This window comes from Astatotilapia calliptera, chromosome 22 (genome assembly GCF_900246225.1).
Source record: "Astatotilapia calliptera chromosome 22, fAstCal1.2, whole genome shotgun sequence".
In the NCBI taxonomy this organism is placed as follows: domain Eukaryota; kingdom Metazoa; phylum Chordata; class Actinopteri; order Cichliformes; family Cichlidae; genus Astatotilapia; species Astatotilapia calliptera.
In genome coordinates this window covers 23,351,161-23,369,667 of record NC_039322.1, presented here as the reverse complement: position 1 = coordinate 23,369,667, position 18,507 = coordinate 23,351,161, and the positions used below count along the sequence as shown (strand labels likewise).

Below are 18,507 nucleotides of genomic sequence, written 5' to 3'. Positions count from 1 at the left end.
AAGAAGCAGGAGACCTCAGATGTGATAAATGAGGCAATCCTGGCATATGGCAACGTCAGGAAGAAACAGCACAAGAACATAGAAGTACCAGGGGCTTCTACCCAAGAGTCCTGAGTAATTTTCAGAAAGAAGAGGCATAATCATTCCAACATATTTTTAACCTGAGAAACCTCTAAAAGAAGGACCCTGTGAAGTTCAGTTCACACTCAGTTCTGACCCCCTAATAAAGCAGCCAGCTGTTTTTACAATGTAAACACTGGACTTATTGTACCCCGTAATTATTCCAGGGCTTCCCAAAAGCAGTTTCTTGAGATTGTGCACGGCATAGAGACCGAGCGTTCTCTATTGAGGCTCCGATGCTTTGGAATAATCTTCCTCTCCATACTAGGCAAGTTACATCAGTGCCAGTTTTTAAGTCCAGATTTTTACTCCCTGGCTTTTAACTCTGGGGGCAACTGACATTTTTATTAATTTTATTGCTGTGTTTGGTTTTTCCTGTTGTATTACTATATTTATATTTGTACTGTACAGCACTTTGGTCTACCAGGTGTGTTTTTAAAGTGCTATATAAATAAATGATGATGATAATGATGATGTTTTCTTGTTCTTACAAAATAAACAAACAACTAAAACCTATGCCTCTTTGATACAAAATGGTAAGACGACAGTAGGGAAGTGACAACATGAAGACCTAATCACTGGAAGCGTGACTGTCAAGAAACCGTTCTTAAGGAAGTAAAGCAAAACAGATTACTCAGGACTTCTGAGCAGAAGCAAAACAGGAAGAAAAGTCTGAGGTATGCCAAATTATACAAGAACTGAAATGAATCAAATTTTCATGTCATATAATTTTCATTATTTATGGAGAAGGTCATTGACAGGTACAACAGTGAGTGTTGACAACCATAAAACACAGTGGAGACTGTCATAGTTTGGAGCTTCATTTTAACCAGTGTTGTTGGGATCTTGTCACAATTACTGGAACTGTAGTATGAACACAGAAAGTACCATCAGATTATGAAACACAGTGTAATACCATCTGGAAAAAGTGCAATTGGCCACGGCTTCATTTTTCAGCATCACATTGACACATCGTGCAGTGTCCCCATTTAAAAAATCCTTGAAAATGCTCCTGCCCAGAAGGTTGGCTGTTTTGACGTTCAGCACTCAGGCAAAACCGATCTAACTATCAGCTGATCTCTAATTTGCATGCCTTCATGAGACACGTTCACAAAACTTTACCCTCCAGTGTTATTCTACTGTTATTGTTGAGGCATCAGTTTTCACCAAGTCTGCATTTCATTTGAAAGAGATGTGAAACAACCAGCGTTGTAAGTTAAATTATGTTTAGGGTAATGTTCAAACACATTATGGTGGAATTTGCTTTCTCATCTGCAAAAGTTCAGTTCATAAATGTTAATTATACTGTCTGCAGTTGATCTTTTATTGTCCTTGATATGATAATATCAAGTTCACTTGCACAAATTTCTATTGGAATGATGATCACAATTTTAATGTAAAACATCAAAAGAAACTGATGATAAGTGGAAAATTAATCTGTCTTATTTTATGCATATATCTTTGTTCAAAACTGGAGAAAGTATAATGTTTCCCCAAAAAAGATAACAACAATTTCTTAGTTTATAAAAAAAAGATTGCTGATTTTTTTTTCTATGAAAATAATAATTAGTTCAATTGACATGCTTAGATTACTTTCCTAAAGTCCTTGTATGTATGTAAAAATGTCCTGTACATTTTAAAGTCATAACAATGTACTAAAAATTGATTAGCACTTTATATAGCACACAATTCTTTTGAAATATGTCACCTGGAGTGCAAACCCATACTCACTAAGCACCATTTAAAGCTTCAAAGCTGAACCATGCTGTTTTGGGTACAGTGATTATATAGGTCATTAGTCTATGAGCAAGTAAATCCTGAGGAAATGTATCTTGCTTTAATCATTATTTTTGTGAATCATTAAAGGAAAAGTTTGTCAGTTATCCAAGTGCCTAAAGAACCTAAAGAACAAGAGACAAAGTTCACCTGCAACATATGTCACATTATACTACTTTTTCTTATTGGTTCATTTTTAATTTTTTTTTAAAGGAAATTCTCTTTGTTTCTGTTTCAGCTATCAGATAAATAAAACATACATAAACACTTAATATCCTGTATAAATGTAGCTTGAGTTTGGGATTTCTTGCATTTCTTGCCAGGTTCTGTGTCAAATCTTTAAGTTAAGCTAAATTCTAACACTACTAAAAACAAAAAACAAAAATAAAAACATGAAACTTATATGAGTGTGTTTGATTTGAATATGTCGATGAAAACATGTTCTAAGATTCCTGTTGTCTCTGATTTACCATTATGGAAATAACTGTAAAGACACTAAAGACCTACTGAATAACTATTGCACTGATGCACTGATGCATCACTTTTATGGCACATGGATACAGTCGGCAATACTAAAGTAATCCTGAAGCAATAATGAACTAGTGAGAAGCTGCTATGTATGAAGTTGTAGATCTGTTGCTGCAGATGTTCTACTAACCCTCCTGTGCACGTGTCCAAACCATCTCAGCATTGCCTCTCTAACTTTGTATCCAAACTGCTTAACTTGAGCTGCCCCTCTAATATACAAATTTCTTACTACATGGGGGAGTAAACAACAACATCACTAAAACGCACAGATAAAACACTGCCCCCTAGTGGACAGATTAAAAACATTTCTTAATAATAATAATAATAGATACTTTATTGATCCCCATGGGGAAATTACTTGTTTTTCTCTGCATTTGACCCATTCACTCAGTGAAGCAGTGGGCAGCCCACTAAGCAGGCGCCCGGGGAGCAATGTGTAGGGACGGTACCTTGCTCAGGGGTACCTCAGGGTAGCCGTTAAGTGGATTCGAACCGCCGACCTTCCGATCATGGGGCGACCACTTTACCTACTGAGCTATCCCTGCCCCTCATTACTTCTAAAGAAATAACTACAGCTGGATTACAATTTATGAGTCTAAGGAAGGTGAATTATTCACAAAAAACCTTTAACACTTAACTATGGATAGAGCTCTACAAAGTTATATTTTGCTATAACTGTTAGCATGTTTCCCATAAAATAGGAAATAGGTGCAGTGATTTAATACAGCTCAATATACACAAGTCAGTATTGGTATCACTATGTTTATTCGACGCAGCCTGAACTCTCTTAGGCAAACTTTTTTGTCCTTCAAAAACAGTCTTCAGAAAGGCTTCTTGAAGAACACTCAAAGCTCTTTTTTGGATGTTGGCAGCATTTTATTTTGTTCTCTGTCAACATGATCCCACACGAGGTCCGGGCTCTGTTGAGGCAAATGCATGACAGAGTTTTCGCTGTGTTTCACAGACACTTGCAGACATTTAGCATGCCACAGCCCCCCACTGAGGCCATTATCTGATGAGGCTTCAGTAGATGGATCAATAGAAAAGCCAGATGCATTTCTCAGACTCTGTCGTGCGTTTGCTGAATTTTTTCCTAATTTCTTAAGCTGGGAAACACACTGGAAGCAATTTCCTTAACATCTCTATTAGAGAATACCAAACTAACAATCTGGTACAAAAAGAAAGAAAGCACCGGTTTGCTCAGCATGTTGACAGAATTATTTTCATGGTTAAGAAAAAAGACTTCACAAAATATAACCATGTCGAGAGCACTCTCGAGGAGGAAGGTGTACCACTATCAAAGTCTACAATGAAGAGACACCAATTTCATGAATGGAAATACAGCGAGTTTACAACAAGATGCAAAGCACTCAAAAAACATTCATGTGACCTTAAACAGTTCTGAAAAAAAAGAAAAGGAAAAGGTCTTTGAACAGAAAATACCCAGATTAACTTCTATTAGAATGATGGGAAAGGAAAAGCATGGAGAAAGAGATCCGAGGAATACCATATTGTCTGTCAAATATGATGGAGATAATGTACAATTGTACTGTACAGGATGATACTCTGTCCAGGTTCAACTAAATGTATGAACTTTAATGGGATTAAAGCATGGAATAATACACCGTCTGTTAATAATCTGCCATTAAGCTACAACATTAAAAAAGACCTGTTTTATTTTTTTCTCTGTATAACTTTGTTTTCCGTATGATTGAGAATTCCTGTTTAAAGATAGATAACTCCATTGACCCATAACAGGCTCTTACGCTTCATGAAAACACTAACCCCATCAGACAAAGTCTTGCATGGAGATCCAGAATGAGGGCAAATGATTAATCATTTTATATTTCTTCCATTTTTTAATGAATGCACCGAAAGATGTCACCTTCTCACCAAGCTTCTTGCTGATGGTCTCATAGCCCTGTACAGGTCGACAGTCGTGTTCTTCGACAGCGCTACATCACTAAATGTGATGTAGACTACCCGAGGTTATGACAAGCAAGCAAATAAATGCTAGTGGAATAACTGGTGAGGGTAGTGTTAGTGGAAGTATTAAAATCGTGTAATCCATTTTTTTTATAATGCCATATGATGACAACTTGTTTACATATGTGAGGAAGAAAGTTAAAAATAAATGTAAAAATGAAAGCTCAGTAACCTTTATGGTCAAATCGGCCTTCTTTATACTATAAAACTAACCAATTAGCTTTACACAGCAATAAAATAACAATGTGTTTTCTTATCTCCATTTCATTTCTTTGAATAATAAACTTGTAACAAAGCTGACGTTGCACCTTTGAAATACAGTATTAACCTTTCTATGCAAAATATTATATAATGTATAGTGTGCAAATTAAACAATTAAATTAAATCCACTAAATGAAAATGTTGAATCAGCAGCATGCTTGAAAAGCAGATGAAATTCCTTTGAGTAAATCCTGACAGTATAATTAGAAAAAGAGCAAATGAGCATGACTTGTGTGGAGACGTTACCAGGAGAGAGCGTCTTCTCTCTACAAAGCACACGGCAGCATTGCTCTTAGGTTTGCCGAGTTCATCTGAACAAACCAAAAGCTTGTGGACTTTAGAAAAACCTATGAGGTCATTCTTGAGAATTATTAATATGACATGCTAGCAGATTCACTTGAACCCAATAATAGATGACACATTAATCTCTTCTTTTAGCTGCTGTTGCAAAGACCAGGAATTATTTTTGGAAAGAATAATGATAAGGAAGTTCGTCGTTCTCATGTTGGTGAAAAAACATTAACATTACTGTGAAATCTATGACGTTCAAGATAACTTCTGTGTACAACATCCTCTCCAAATGTTCATGAGTGGAGATCCAGACATCCAAACCTGGGTTAGAAAGTACCCATCTCACGGTGTCCATGAGTGTACGGAAGCACAGAAGTCACATCTACTAGTGAAACTGGGACATTAGTGAGTACAAATAGGAGAACATGGTAATACTGAACATTGCTATACATTTGTACCTTTGACTTTTGTCTATAACCATTCAGTTTTTCAATGTGATAATTTCACACAAATTTCATTCAAAGCTTACAAAAATGTTTTAAACAGAAGAGACAAAGCCACAGGAATAAAAGCAAAAACAGCACCGTTGATTTAATAGGACACATTTGAAGATTAATATGGCAACATAGTATAGCGGACATATAAACAGATCAAATATTAAAACTTGCACAATTATATACAGCAATAGCTCTCCTTAATACGTCAAATGTATGCTAACTGAGGCCTGTAGAGTCTATAGCTCTTGGGTTTGTTGCAGTTTCTCTGTGCACGACACAGTCAAACCTCAGGATGAATTTGCTTAACAACTGTTGTCTGTTCTACTATTTTCTAGGTGCTTTAGGAAATGAATCTGTCAATTAGTCACTTTTTAAATGAAAATTATTAGCCTATCACCATAAAAGAATATTTGCTTCACAAAGCACTTATAAACATATTTATGTCTTAGCATTAGTTTTAAAAAGCGGTATCTCATATCTTTATTTCAAGGAATGGTTTGGTCGGGAGCGGTACCACTGCATCCAGACTGTTGGATGACTTCATTAAAAGTAAAGACAGGGTTCCATAAAAGAAAGGAGAGATAGTACAAAGCAAAGAAAGGCATGTCAAAGCATCAAATGTAGATCTTGGAAATGAAACTCATAGCAAAGACCTCCTTGACTCCTGGACAGTGGTTGTTGATCAGTGGTCATGACAATTTACATATTAATGATTAAGGAACTGATCATTGTTCATTGTTAATTCAGTGAGGTAGTTTCAGTCATTATGCAAATGTACTGTTTATTATGTTGGGGAAACCTGCAGTCAGCTGAGACTGAAGAAGTCACTTGGATGAGTGACGAAATGTTTCTTCCACTGAAAACACTACAGCCAGATGAACAGAATCAACCTTTTGGGGTTTAATTAGCAGTCTTGACAATTGAGCATGCATCAAGGCTGCTGATGATCAGATAATCAAGTGCATTTGATCAGCAGCACCTGGCTACTACATACCCTTATAATTCCTTGAAGTCTATCTAGTTTTTCTCTGACCTGTGCGATGCTTGTTTCTTATTCACATGACAGTGTAAACACATATACAGATGGGTCAGCTTAAAAAAAGCTTCTTAGTGTTGGGCCTTCATAACAGCTTAAGTGCATGCAGACATCAATTTTATAGGTTTCCTCAAATCTACAACAAGGTTAAAAACTATTCTTCTATAACACGGATATATGTAATAAGAAGTTACAGGGGTGTAGCTCGAGAATATCCTCAACAAAAGGTCTGGAAAGTAACATATTCAGTATAATTCAATGCAATATATTCTGAAGTAGCCTAATAGTTTTAACCCAACCCTTCTTGCTCTGAAGCAACAGTGCTAATCACCTCACAGCTGTGCTGTCCACTCCAAAATACAATTTATCAAATAAATATCGATTACACAGACTAATGAGATCTATTTACCAAACTATAATTCACTGTCAATGTGGTTTTTTGTTGGCAATGATTATTACCAAACACTTAATAATGAACCCGGTATCACAGCAGCAATGCAATAGACACGCGGGTCCACCGTGCAGATGTTGCAGTACCAGCAGGGGGAGATAATATATTTAAGGCCAAGAAGTCGCTAGTGAACAATGAAGTGAAGTATGAAGTATACCAGGGTCCTTTATTAGCCAGATTAAGCTAGGTGGCTAATGTGTGTTTACATTTAAATGTGTTAGTAATGTCTGTTCAAATGCGTTCCCATGATTATTTTCATGGTGTCTTGAGATAAAATACCTCCCTCTGCCATTATTGCAAATTACTGCACGTGTGTCCATTTCACTCTTGCAAAGAGTGACACCATGGACCAACATGCCTAATACATGTTTTGGCGTGATGCTGGATGCAGGACGCGCTGTTAAATAATCCTGAATTCTTCTTTGTTCTCTGATGTATTCATTTATAGTCTGGATGACATTTTTTTCTTGTAGCAAACAAAGATCAGCCGACATAATGCGTACATAGGCACTACCAGGCTGGGGACTCCTGCTAAGAGGAAGATAACAGCATAGATCCATGAGGGGTAGGGTATTGATGTCAAAGCTGGAAATGTCTCCTGTAAAAGAACAATGAAAAAAATCCAACAACCTATTATGAGTTTATGCAATAACTTTTCAAACTGGTAAGCTATGTGACTGCTGCCAATTTGCTTATTGTCTTTTGACTTTACTTATGATGATAAATATAAACATTTGGGACGCCATATAATTGCATCAGTGAACATTAAGATACAAAGCAAAACAAAGAGGAGGTGCTTAAGTTGATTCAGTAACTAGGATGGTGGTTGCAAACTTACAGAATTTATGTCCCAGACTAGATAGTTGAGCTGCTTTTGGGCTTGAGTCACCAGGTAGAAAACCAAAATAACCAGGACAATCAGAGGACTGATAAATCGCCACGTAATCTGCCAGAAAATAGAAGGCTTTCGCCCAACCATGAACTTTATGTCCTCGTTGAACCTGCCAAACAAGAAAATTTCAGTTAGCTTCACATCATGTTATACAAAAAATTACCACTTTTTGATGCTGCTTTTCCAAACGGACAAAGAATCTTAATGTCTAAGTTCAGGTATTTCCCTTAATACCTGAACTGTTTGTTTTAGCTTGATATGTGCTGAAATGCCTGCACCAAGCTAACCCCGTTGTTCTTTGTGCTTTGCAGAAAGCTGAGCTACCTTATGCAGCTTAATAGTAGTGAAATGTAAAGCTACTCTTCCTGACACTTTACTTGAGTTTCCAAATATGCAGCTGAAATTAATGGTGTTGGATTGTGTGTCCACAGGTGTTTGTACTTTGCGTCGTAATAAAATGACGGTAAAAGGCTTCGCCCACTTCCTATCCATGTCTTACCATGCAACGACTCTGTGAATGGACTGGAGAAGTGTAGTGGTAGAGTCCTCCGTCAGGAATGAGATATGTGTGTCGACTTTTTATTCTCCCTTAAAATTATTATGCCATAACGCTGCACAGAGCAGCTCTGCTAACAAATGGAAGCACTACTAACCTGTCAATGCCATAGATGTAAACAACAGCTATCATCTCGAACAATCCAATGGTCAGCAGTGGAACAGATCCAGCAAAGTTATCAAAGAGAGTTAACCAATAAATTCCTGATGGTTGTGCAAACAGGAGGCAGATGATGAAGGATACAAAACATGTTGCTCCTAAAAAATAAGAACAATGGATCTTTTGTTAAAAATCCAGCAAGAAACTCTAAAAATGTTCAATTTAAATGTAAAATTCTGAGGAATGCATCAAATGTAGATAAAATAAAATAAAATAAAGCTAAGTTACCAGTCAATATTTCATGGGGCCATTTTTGGGGAAATAAATTAAAGTCTTTCAAAGGGACTACGACTCCTTCAATGTTTCCGAAAAGTGTTGAGAGTCCGAGGCAGAGAAGCATGATAAAAAACAGGACAGACCAGGCTGGGGAACCCGGCATTTTGGTAATGGCCTCAGTGAAGACTATAAAGGCCAGACCTGTTCCCTCCACTCCCTGAACAAATGCAATGCAGATTAGAATATAAAATAATAATAATAATAATAATAATAATAATAATAATAATAATAATAATAATAATATTATCATGGGAACTTAATAGATTTTCATTAAAATAGGCACCTCACTGAGGAGTTTCTGCATGTCACAGGTTTTAATGTCCAGTCCAAAAACAGTATCTGGATTGGAGCTGTTCAGATGATGAAGGGCTGCATTGTAGTTGCTGGCAGTGATGCTGTCTTCAGGGAGTTCAAATCCATTTAGTAACGTCCTGATGTTTCTGATGAGAAATTACATCAGATTAGTAATTCGGGGTTACTATTATCTACTTAAAGGATATGCTTACATATGTTTATAATGGCAATGCACAAATGCAGGTGTTCATCAGGTATTCTTACCATCCCCACAATTGAGTTAAGCATGTTAGCATTTTCTAGTCACATTAAACACATATTTTGCCGTAGCTTGATGTGAATATATAAGGATGTTGTGGTGCTGTGTGCTGACTGACAAACCAGCTGGTGTCATGTCTACAGGCAGACTGCTTGCAATGATGACGATCTCATTAGACTGACTTTAAAACCTTTGTACCTATAACTGAACACTGTGAAGTCAACAAAGAGGATAAAAACCTTTACAACCTTAACTCAATGTTTTGCAGAAAAGAAGCTAATAGTTCTGTTGTGCTAAAGCCAGAATGTTTGTTTTTTACAAGACTTGGGAGAAAATTTTTCAAAAGATGCAAATTACATTTGCTGAAAGCATGGTGTTAAGGGGTAGGGGTACCTGGACGTCACAGGGTTTTTAAATTCCTGGTCAGTAAGTTTAGTGCCTTTTACCAAAAAGTAGTAAACTTTTTCAAAGCCTTAAAATAAGCTTTACTCACTCGTTGATACAGGTGTCATATTTCTCAGTGGCCCTGAAGCCAATGATGGAGTAGGTCACTGTGGCTGCATAGACTGAGGTGAGGCCAGTTACCACAGACAGGATCACAGAGTCTTGCACACAGTTGTTGCTTTGGAAATTAAATGTGCAAAAAGAACAAGGAAACAACAGCCTGACTTTGGTTTTTAGAACATTTTTCAATGACTTATTTTGCCTATTTTTTTTAAAAGAAATTAAATTAAAGTGAACAAAATGCTAAAAGTGCAGTTCCTTACTGAACAGGGTTGTAGCTTGAGAAGGAAATCAGCCCTCCCCACGCTAAGCCAAAAGCATAAAAGACCTGTGCACCTGCATCCAACCAAGTAGTTGGATTCATCAGCTCTTCCACCTGCAAGAGGGAGACACACACTGACATGTATTTCTGACCTTTAAATTCATACTTTAAAAAAAAATCAAGATTTGAAACATACATCTGGTGTGAAGAGGAACTTTATTCCACTCAGGGCACCTTTAAGAGTCAGTCCTCGGATCAGGAAGATGGCCAGCACTATGTATGGCAAGATGGCTGTGATGTAGACTGCCTGAGGACAGAAATGAGAGTGGAACAACTTGTGGGATGGAAATGTAGCTATAACAATTAGCATACAAAATTTCATAATTTACAATGCTTTTTCTTTCTTTTTTTTGTGGAAACCTATTCTGGTACTTAGCTTAATGCTATCAATGCATCATATTAAATGTCTTTTTAAAATTCCAGATTTTAAAAATACATTAGATTAATCAGCTTTGTGGTGGAAGTCTTCCACTTTGGTGGTCTAAGAATCTCGTCACTGCTTTTTGCCGATGATGTGGCCCTGTTGCCTTCATCAGGTGAAGACCTCCAGCTTACTCTAGAGCAGTTCACAGCTGAATGTGAAGCAGCAGGAATGAGAATCAGCACTTTGAAATGAGAGGCCACGGATTTCAGCTGGAAAAGTGAGCAGTGCCCACTCTAAGTCAGGGACGAATTACTGCACCAGGTGGAGGAAGTTAAGTATCTCGGGGTCTTGTTCACGAGTGAGGGGAGCGAGGGATTAACAAATGGCTCTGACGTGGATGTGGACGCTGCACCGGACTGTTGTGGTGAAGAGAAAGCTGAGTGTAAAAGCGAAGCTGATGATTTACTGGTCGATCTACATCCCTTACCCTCACCTAAGGTCACGAGCTCTGGGTAATGACGGAAAGAATGAGATTGTGGGTACAAGCTGGAGAAATGAGCTTTCCCCAAAGGGTGACTGGTCTCTCTCCCTTAGTGATAATGTGAGGAGCTCAGTCATTTGAGACGGGCACAGAGTAGAGCTGCCACTCCTCCACATCGAAAGGAGCCAGTTGAGGAGGTTCGGGCATCTGACTAGGTTTTCTGCTCAGGGTACTGTCCCTACGACCAGGCCCCAGATAAGCAGAAGAAAACTGATGGATGGATGGAGGGATGGATACTCACGTTAATGAATAAAATAGGAACATTGGCAGAGTAAAGAGTGATCATTTTATTTAAGGTTCTACAAACCTTGCCTGAAGTACTGATCCCTCGTATGCAGCAGATACAAACAACTGTCCAGGCAGCTAACAGACATATTATAATGGGCCACTGGAGTCCTCCAGAGTCTGCTATTGAGTTAGAAGCATTCAGAGTGACTCTGTAAAAGTAGTAGTCCACCGTGGAGCTCTGCTGGCATTCTGGTATAAATCCTAAAGTGGGAAAAAAAAACCACTCTTAAACATAGCAAAACAGATGCTATGATTTGTGTGTGTGGGATGAAAATCAGTGTACAAATACCTGTCCTGTTTTCATTGAGAGGACAATTAGTCCAAGGCAATGGATCTTGAAAGGAATTGAAGAAATACCACATGATCCAGGCAATTAAGGTGTTGTAGTACAGGGCAACCATAAAGGACACTAACATGGAGCCAATACCTGAGGGACAGCATTAATCATCTATCATCACAATCACTAAAAACCACACACTGGGTATTTTTGGTTTTTTTGCAGGGACCATTTTACTTACCAACACCTGTCAGATATGGGCTGATGGCCCGCCACACTCCCACACTGCCTTTTCTAAGGCGCTGCCCAATAGCAATCTCTAGCAGTAAGAGAGGCATTCCTTCTAGCACCAGCAGAATCAGGTAAGGAATCAAAAATGCACCTGCAAATATATTTAAGTAGGTTAGAGATTGTTAGTATATCATTAACAGGTGAAAGTAACACACAACTGTTTTCAAGCACAGAATTCTGGGGAACAACTAATGCCATGACAGACATACACGACTGTGGGTGTAAGTCATGCACATGAATGTTTTATTCTCAAATCAGTGCTTTATTAACTGAATTAGCCTGTGCTATATGAATAAATCTAAACTGCCTCTAACCATTCACGCGAACAAACAACGGCCAGGTTCTCTTAGAAAATTTAAATACCACCACTAATACTGTTACTACTACTAATCATCTTATTAAAATTACTTATCATTGCTGGATGTCATCATTTAAAGTCTAATTTCTTTGCTTTTTTTTCTTAACCACAGTGGTTTTCTCATTTCGGTCTAACCGACCATGAGATGTTTTCTTGTTTTTCTTGTAGTCTATTAGTGTTTTAACATATCGGGTTTGATGTCCAATCTTTTTCTTACTTGAGCCACAGTGATCATCTCAGGAAAAATTATATTCAGAACTTTCATTTTTTCAGCCAGAGGCTCTTTTTTTTTCCTTTTACATTTTTGAGGCTTTCATCACTCCAATGGAAAGCTGCGCTTCCTCTTTGAACTTAATAGTTTCAGTTTCTGCTTTCTTGGCATGGTGATGCAAGCTCCTCCCTTGCTACATCATCACCACTTTCTTTGCTTCACCTAGAGGCAAGTGTGTCTATTTAATGGAAAAAATCGGATTTGGTTCAGAATGATTCAGATTCAATTTACGCATGATGGTAAGAACAAAACAGACTGCTTTACGCATTTCATAAATCTGATGGTAATTTTGTCATATTAGACATATCAGTAAAAGAGGGCCGTTGTACGCTGGACAGAAATAAAACCCAAAGTGCAGATGTCTGGCCATTAACACAGCATATGAGCCCAAAGACCTCATACAGTGGTGGAGGAACAATGATTTGTTGATGAACAGTACCTGAAAGTCACATCCTGAATAAATAGAAAACAGATCCAGCAAGAACTTGACACAGGACCCCAGAGATACGTCTAACCCTTCAGTTTATCCATGTACATGAAGGCTAAGTATTCCAAATTACACAAGAAGTGGACTGATAATCAGATTGTGTGGGTTTATTTTTGTTTTTTGAACAAGGCTCTGAGTTTGTTAAATAAAGGGTTTTCTGTTAGTCTACATTTTAATGCTTTATGTTTTTGACAAGTGTCCGTTTGTCTGATTCTGTCTGATAACGCGACAACACGATGAAGTGTGTAGGAACTTAAAAATGTTCAAAATTCGACATATTTATGATAATTTAAAACATCTTCTAATAAAAGTTATTAATAGCAGTTAGCCATTAGCAACTGTGTGGCCCTAAAAGTTAGATATGCTCTTATGTACAAATACGATGGGCGACGTTTATCACTATGGTTAGTCATAGATGTGTTTGGCTATATTTAGCACTTTTTTTTTGTAGGCTAAAAATAAGATTTCGTGTCAGTGCAACCTGAAAGGTCACATTGCTGTTTTGTATTAATCAGTATACACCATCACTATTGCACAGAAAGGACACTCGTTGCTATAGCTCATGATACTGTGCTTGAGTTAACGATTTAAAAAGAATGATTAAATTACAAAATAAATGCATATTTTAAAAATATTTGAGTGCAATAAGGTAACTGCATAAAAGTCAACACCTCTCATTACATAATTAAGATTGTGTTTAAACTTAACCAGCTGGACTCAGGGGACATCTTGGTGTATAATCATTAATGCAGCTTGACTGCAAACCTAAGGGCACTCTCTTGTATTAATGAATTGGTGACAATTTAACTCCATTTAAGTGTTGGTACAAAGGTCAAGTGATTTTGTTGCAGTTAAAGTTTTAATTATTTAAAGAAAAGCATATTAATATTATTAATAATTATTATTATTATTATTAGATTAATATTAAAATTACTTCCTGTATACCACAAACACACATTTTTTAAAATCAGTAAATCACTGTTTATTGTCTGATTATTAACCAGATATGTTATCTTGCCCTTTCTGTCTTAGCTTACCTCCTCCATGACTCTGACATAAGTAAGGGAATCTCCAAACATTACCCAGACCGATACAGAACCCCACACAGGTTAGTATATACTGAGCTTTGTTGTCCCACTTGGGTCTGTCTGCAGCCTCCTGTTTTTCCATCCTCTCCAGATCTTCATGCCTGGGGATTCTGAGATCCAGTCCTGGGTTAGGAAGTACCAGTCTCATGGTGTCCACTGTATACTGAAGCGCACGTTGTGTCTACTGCTGGTGAAGCGTTTGTCAGGGGGGAGTGCATGTGTGTGCGCCCCCATAGGCTTGTCGGGTAATCATGAAACGATTTATGACCTTTACGTTATCTGCAGTGTTGGGCAGATTAACCAGACACAGGCACACTCTGTACTTTTTTCTTCATTTATAGCCGTTGAGTTTCTTAGTTTTGTTACAAATTAGTTAACAGTCTACATGAACATTTAAAAGAACAGAAATAGGAGCAAAACCCATTTCTCTTGTTGCTATGGTCAGAACTCTTTTTTTATTCTAAGCATCAGTTTTATTTTCATCACTTTTTGTAGCACATTTCTTCTCACTGAAACACTAAATCATTGCTTGAACCACAATCTAAACTGAACCACAAAGATTTTTAACTGACTATAACTGTTTTTTAATATCTATAGCTTATATTGATTGGCATTGGGTTTTACCCATGTCACAATTATGGGCAATCAGCAAAACACACAAACGCACAAAAAGCTGCAGTCTTTAAATTTGTGTTGTGTGTATTTAATCATTTTAGACTTTAGTACAGTGCTTAATCTCCTTTATCAGATGTTTTCTTTTGCTAACATAAGATAAACAGAATAATCTTATAATAAAATAATAATAATAATCTTACTATAATAAGGGTAGCATATGTATGTATATATGTCTGAACAAAATGTTAGACAGATATCGTGAAACGCATGGTAATTATTAACATTTATGTTTTTAAATGAGCGTCTATTATAAATCCAATTTCTTTGCTTTGCTTCTATATTAAGTTCATTTCATCATCCCTACAAATGTTACGTTTTCCCTTTGTGTTTGTATCATGTGCCATAATCAGCATTCATCTCCCGTGCAGAACTGAGACTGAAGACAAATTTGTATCCGGGGCTAAATTTTGTTTGAGTGAGCACTTATTAGTCACAACTAAGGAAATGAGGGCCACTGTGGTTTGGGCAGACAAGACCAAAGGGGAGATGACTGAACATAATGCAACCAAACCAAACACAGCACATCAACATAAACCAGGGATCGGCAACCTTTCTGATGATGAGTGCCATCTAAAATTTCCTCAGAAGTCAATGTGCCATATGATTGCATTAGCAATGAATTTAATAAAGCTCTATATTAACAGTTACACGCTATATAGAACCACTTTATAGAATCACATTTGTTCGCAGATGTTTGCAGTTATCAGCTATTTTGAAACAAAAAAAGACACTTTTTATCCATAACAAGAACTCCATAACAGCAAATGAGCTGTACGACAGAAAATGCAATGCTATTTATGGTCTCCTCACAACAATGATAAGAAAAATAAACTGGGCCAATATGGCATGTTTGTTAGTACAGAGATACACATGTTAATGTCAGGTAGTGATGTCCAGCAGGTGAAAATGCAAGCACCATGAACACGCACAGCTATGGATTCCAGCTGCGTTTGTAGTTCTGCAAACTTTGACCCCCACAGAGAAGGGCAGGGCGATATGGCCAAAAATATTTATCACGATGTAGATTTGAAAATTTGCGATAACGATATAACTGACGATATAATTGACACGAAACAAAATACAACTCCACAACTTTATTAGTGGGAAAAAAAACCCATCAATTTCTTCTTGTTTAAACAAGCAGCTGTTAATTTTAATGTGCATTACAGCCACACAAAATTGAACAGTGGTTATCCTGTTATATACATGGTTATGGATAACCATGTATATCCACAAAACTTAAGAGGTGCTTTGCAACAAAAGTGCAGTGTGCAAAATCAATAAGTCAAATAATAATATTGCACAAACTCTTGAGTAAAAACAAAACAAACAAAAACATAGATAAATTATGCTACATTTTCTACATTTCAAGTTTTAAGATTCTTTGTCAGAAACACTAACATGTTCACAGATGCGGGCTTAAGGGAGGACCTTTGACAAGTTACATCATTTCCACCTGTGCTGAACAACCTTTGAGATGCAGAGCTAGTTGCTGGAATGCAGAGGTATTCCCTAGCTAATCTGCTGATGTGGGGAAAGTTTACTGTGTGAACTTTCCACCACGAAAGAGGATCACACTCACTGTCTGCTGGTGGACTATTCACATAACTGCGCAGTTCAGATGATAACCTCTCTGCAGTTACCTCTATCTTGACACTAACTGGTCCCTTCAAAAAAAACTCCCGAGACTCTTCTTTGGCTTTTTAACAGCTCCCTGACTTGTTTGGTCTTCAGTAGATATATGAGGTGTTTCTGAAAAACCTGTGGCTGTGCTACCCTGGTGTGACACAAGATGCTCTAGTTCACTCATGACTTGAACTTTGATGGCTTCGCTTTCACTCTCACAGAAATATTCTGTATGAAACCGTGGATCGAGGAAAGAAGCCATGTTAACAAGCCTCTCTGTGACACTGTCTTTGTAGCTTTTGTTCATGTAATCAAGTATTGCTATTTTGATGTCTTTGGTCAGCTCAGTGTCACCTTCTTTTACTTTTAACATGTCATTGTTAAACATCTGAAGAACAGGCTTAACACATGAAATGGTTACATACTCTTCAGCAGAGAAAGCATCTGTAAACTCCAGGAGTGGACTCAATGCAGTGCTGACCAAGTCAAGCACTTCAATGTCTTGCCATGGCAACATGAGGTGCCTTGTGGTTTTATCAGCTGCTAAGACCTGTGTTATAGCTTTTTCGTGTTCCAGCAGCCGTTGGATCATTCTCTGCTTTGAACCCCAACGAGTGCAACATTCAGTTATGAGTTTGTGTTCTGCTAGGCCCAGTTCCTTTTGGGCAGCCTGCAGAGCTTGCTGGCACTTCCAGCTGTGGCCAAAAGCAGCAACAATCTTCTTTCCCACTCCAACTGCCCATTTGATCCTTGGCTCCTTCACACTTCTTTCTAAAAGACATACATTTAAAAGGAAACACAGTTCATTACTCAACAGCAATATCAATGCGGTGTGGAATGTGTGACATTTAAGTTTTATGTATAACACACAATTATTTACACACACATATAGACACACATATTTATTAGGGGTGCAACGATACTCGTATCGATATTGAACCGTTCGATACAGTGCATTCGGTTCGGTACGCATATGTATCGAACAATAAAATATTTTTAATTTATTTTATCAACTTTTCTTCTGACGATGCTGTCTGTGTTGAGCGCTCAGTGGATCTGCGTTCGACTACTCCGCCTAGACTGCACTGTCGAGTGCAGATCCACTGAGCGCAGCGCAAGCTAGCAAGACAGAAGCTAAGCTCGTTGCAACATGGCAACTACCTCAACGCTACCCGAAATTGAACCTCCCCCACCCTCATTCAGATCTGGCGTTTGGAACTATCTTGGTTTTCATGTGAAGCATGACCCTGATGGTAAGCGCGTCATGGACAAAAGTAAAACAGCATGTCGTATGTGCCATGCAATGCTCAATTTGTGGGAACTAGTGCGTTAGCGCAGTTAGCTTGTTAACGTGTTGACGCCGTCCAGCCCCAAGCACAGGGCGATCCGCGGTAACTTGTTAACGGAGATTTGCCGCGTTATGGCTTTAATGTCATTTTAACGAGATTAACGCTGACAGCACTAGTGGGAACACAACGAATATGACTGCACATTTACGCCGACATCATCCTAGTGCAAAGACAAGTGGAAGCAGACAAAAACGACAAGCATGCTACAAACTTTACCCGAGTCATTTAGATAGCCGTTAGCACATGATTCTCCTTATGGGGACCTGATATGTTTAATATGCTGCTGAAAGTATATGGGAATGGTTGGTGATATTAAAGTCCTGTTTGTGGCACATTAGTATATGTGAGGGGGCAAACTCCTCAAGATGGGTGGTGACCATGGTGGCCATTTAGAAGTCGGCCATCTTGGATACAACTTTTGTGTGACACATCAAACTTATTGGTAATGTCACAAGAAAAACAATGGTGTGCTTGGTTTCAACGCAACTTTATTCTTTCATGAGTTATTTACAAGTTTCTCTTTGTTCACAGCCATTGACACGTCGAAGAGGTTAACACGTGAGGAGCAGATCAAAATTGTGTTGATATCTGGTGAACGCAGTAACCGGGTCATTGCAGCAGATTTCAATGCAAGACACCCTACGAGACCACCCATCTGCCATGCTACAGTTAGCAAACTGCTTG

General features: G+C 37.9%; 1 protein-coding gene across 1 annotated transcript; it reads right to left on the bottom strand.

Annotated features, from left to right (window-relative positions):
• Positions 1 to 7,028: 7,028 nt before the first annotated feature.
• LOC113014527 (sodium-dependent neutral amino acid transporter B(0)AT1-like) lies at positions 7,029 to 14,339 on the bottom strand. The gene is made up of 12 exons (XM_026156120.1): positions 14,123 to 14,339; positions 11,920 to 12,060; positions 11,691 to 11,828; positions 11,421 to 11,602; positions 10,345 to 10,455; positions 10,150 to 10,262; positions 9,876 to 10,004; positions 9,113 to 9,269; positions 8,782 to 8,986; positions 8,492 to 8,651; positions 7,785 to 7,947; positions 7,029 to 7,544 (listed from the first exon to the last, which is right to left on the bottom strand). The coding sequence occupies exons 1-12, from the start codon at positions 14,319 to 14,321 to the stop codon at positions 7,389 to 7,391; spliced, it is 1,854 nt and encodes a 617-aa protein (XP_026011905.1). The 5' UTR covers positions 14,322 to 14,339; the 3' UTR covers positions 7,029 to 7,388.
• Positions 14,340 to 18,507: the final 4,168 nt, after the last annotated feature.

Coding starts and splice junctions, on each gene's coding strand:
- LOC113014527 (XM_026156120.1), bottom strand. CDS start 14,321: ATGAGACTGGTACTTCCTAACCCAGGACTGGATCTCAGAATCCCCAGG. Junction 10,005..10,149: donor TCAAGCTACAACCCTGTTCA/GTAAGGAACTGC, acceptor TAATTTCCAAAG/CAACAACTGTGTGCAAGACT. Junction 8,987..9,112: donor TGCAGAAACTCCTCAGTGAG/GTGCCTATTTTA, acceptor GCATTTGTTCAG/GGAGTGGAGGGAACAGGTCT.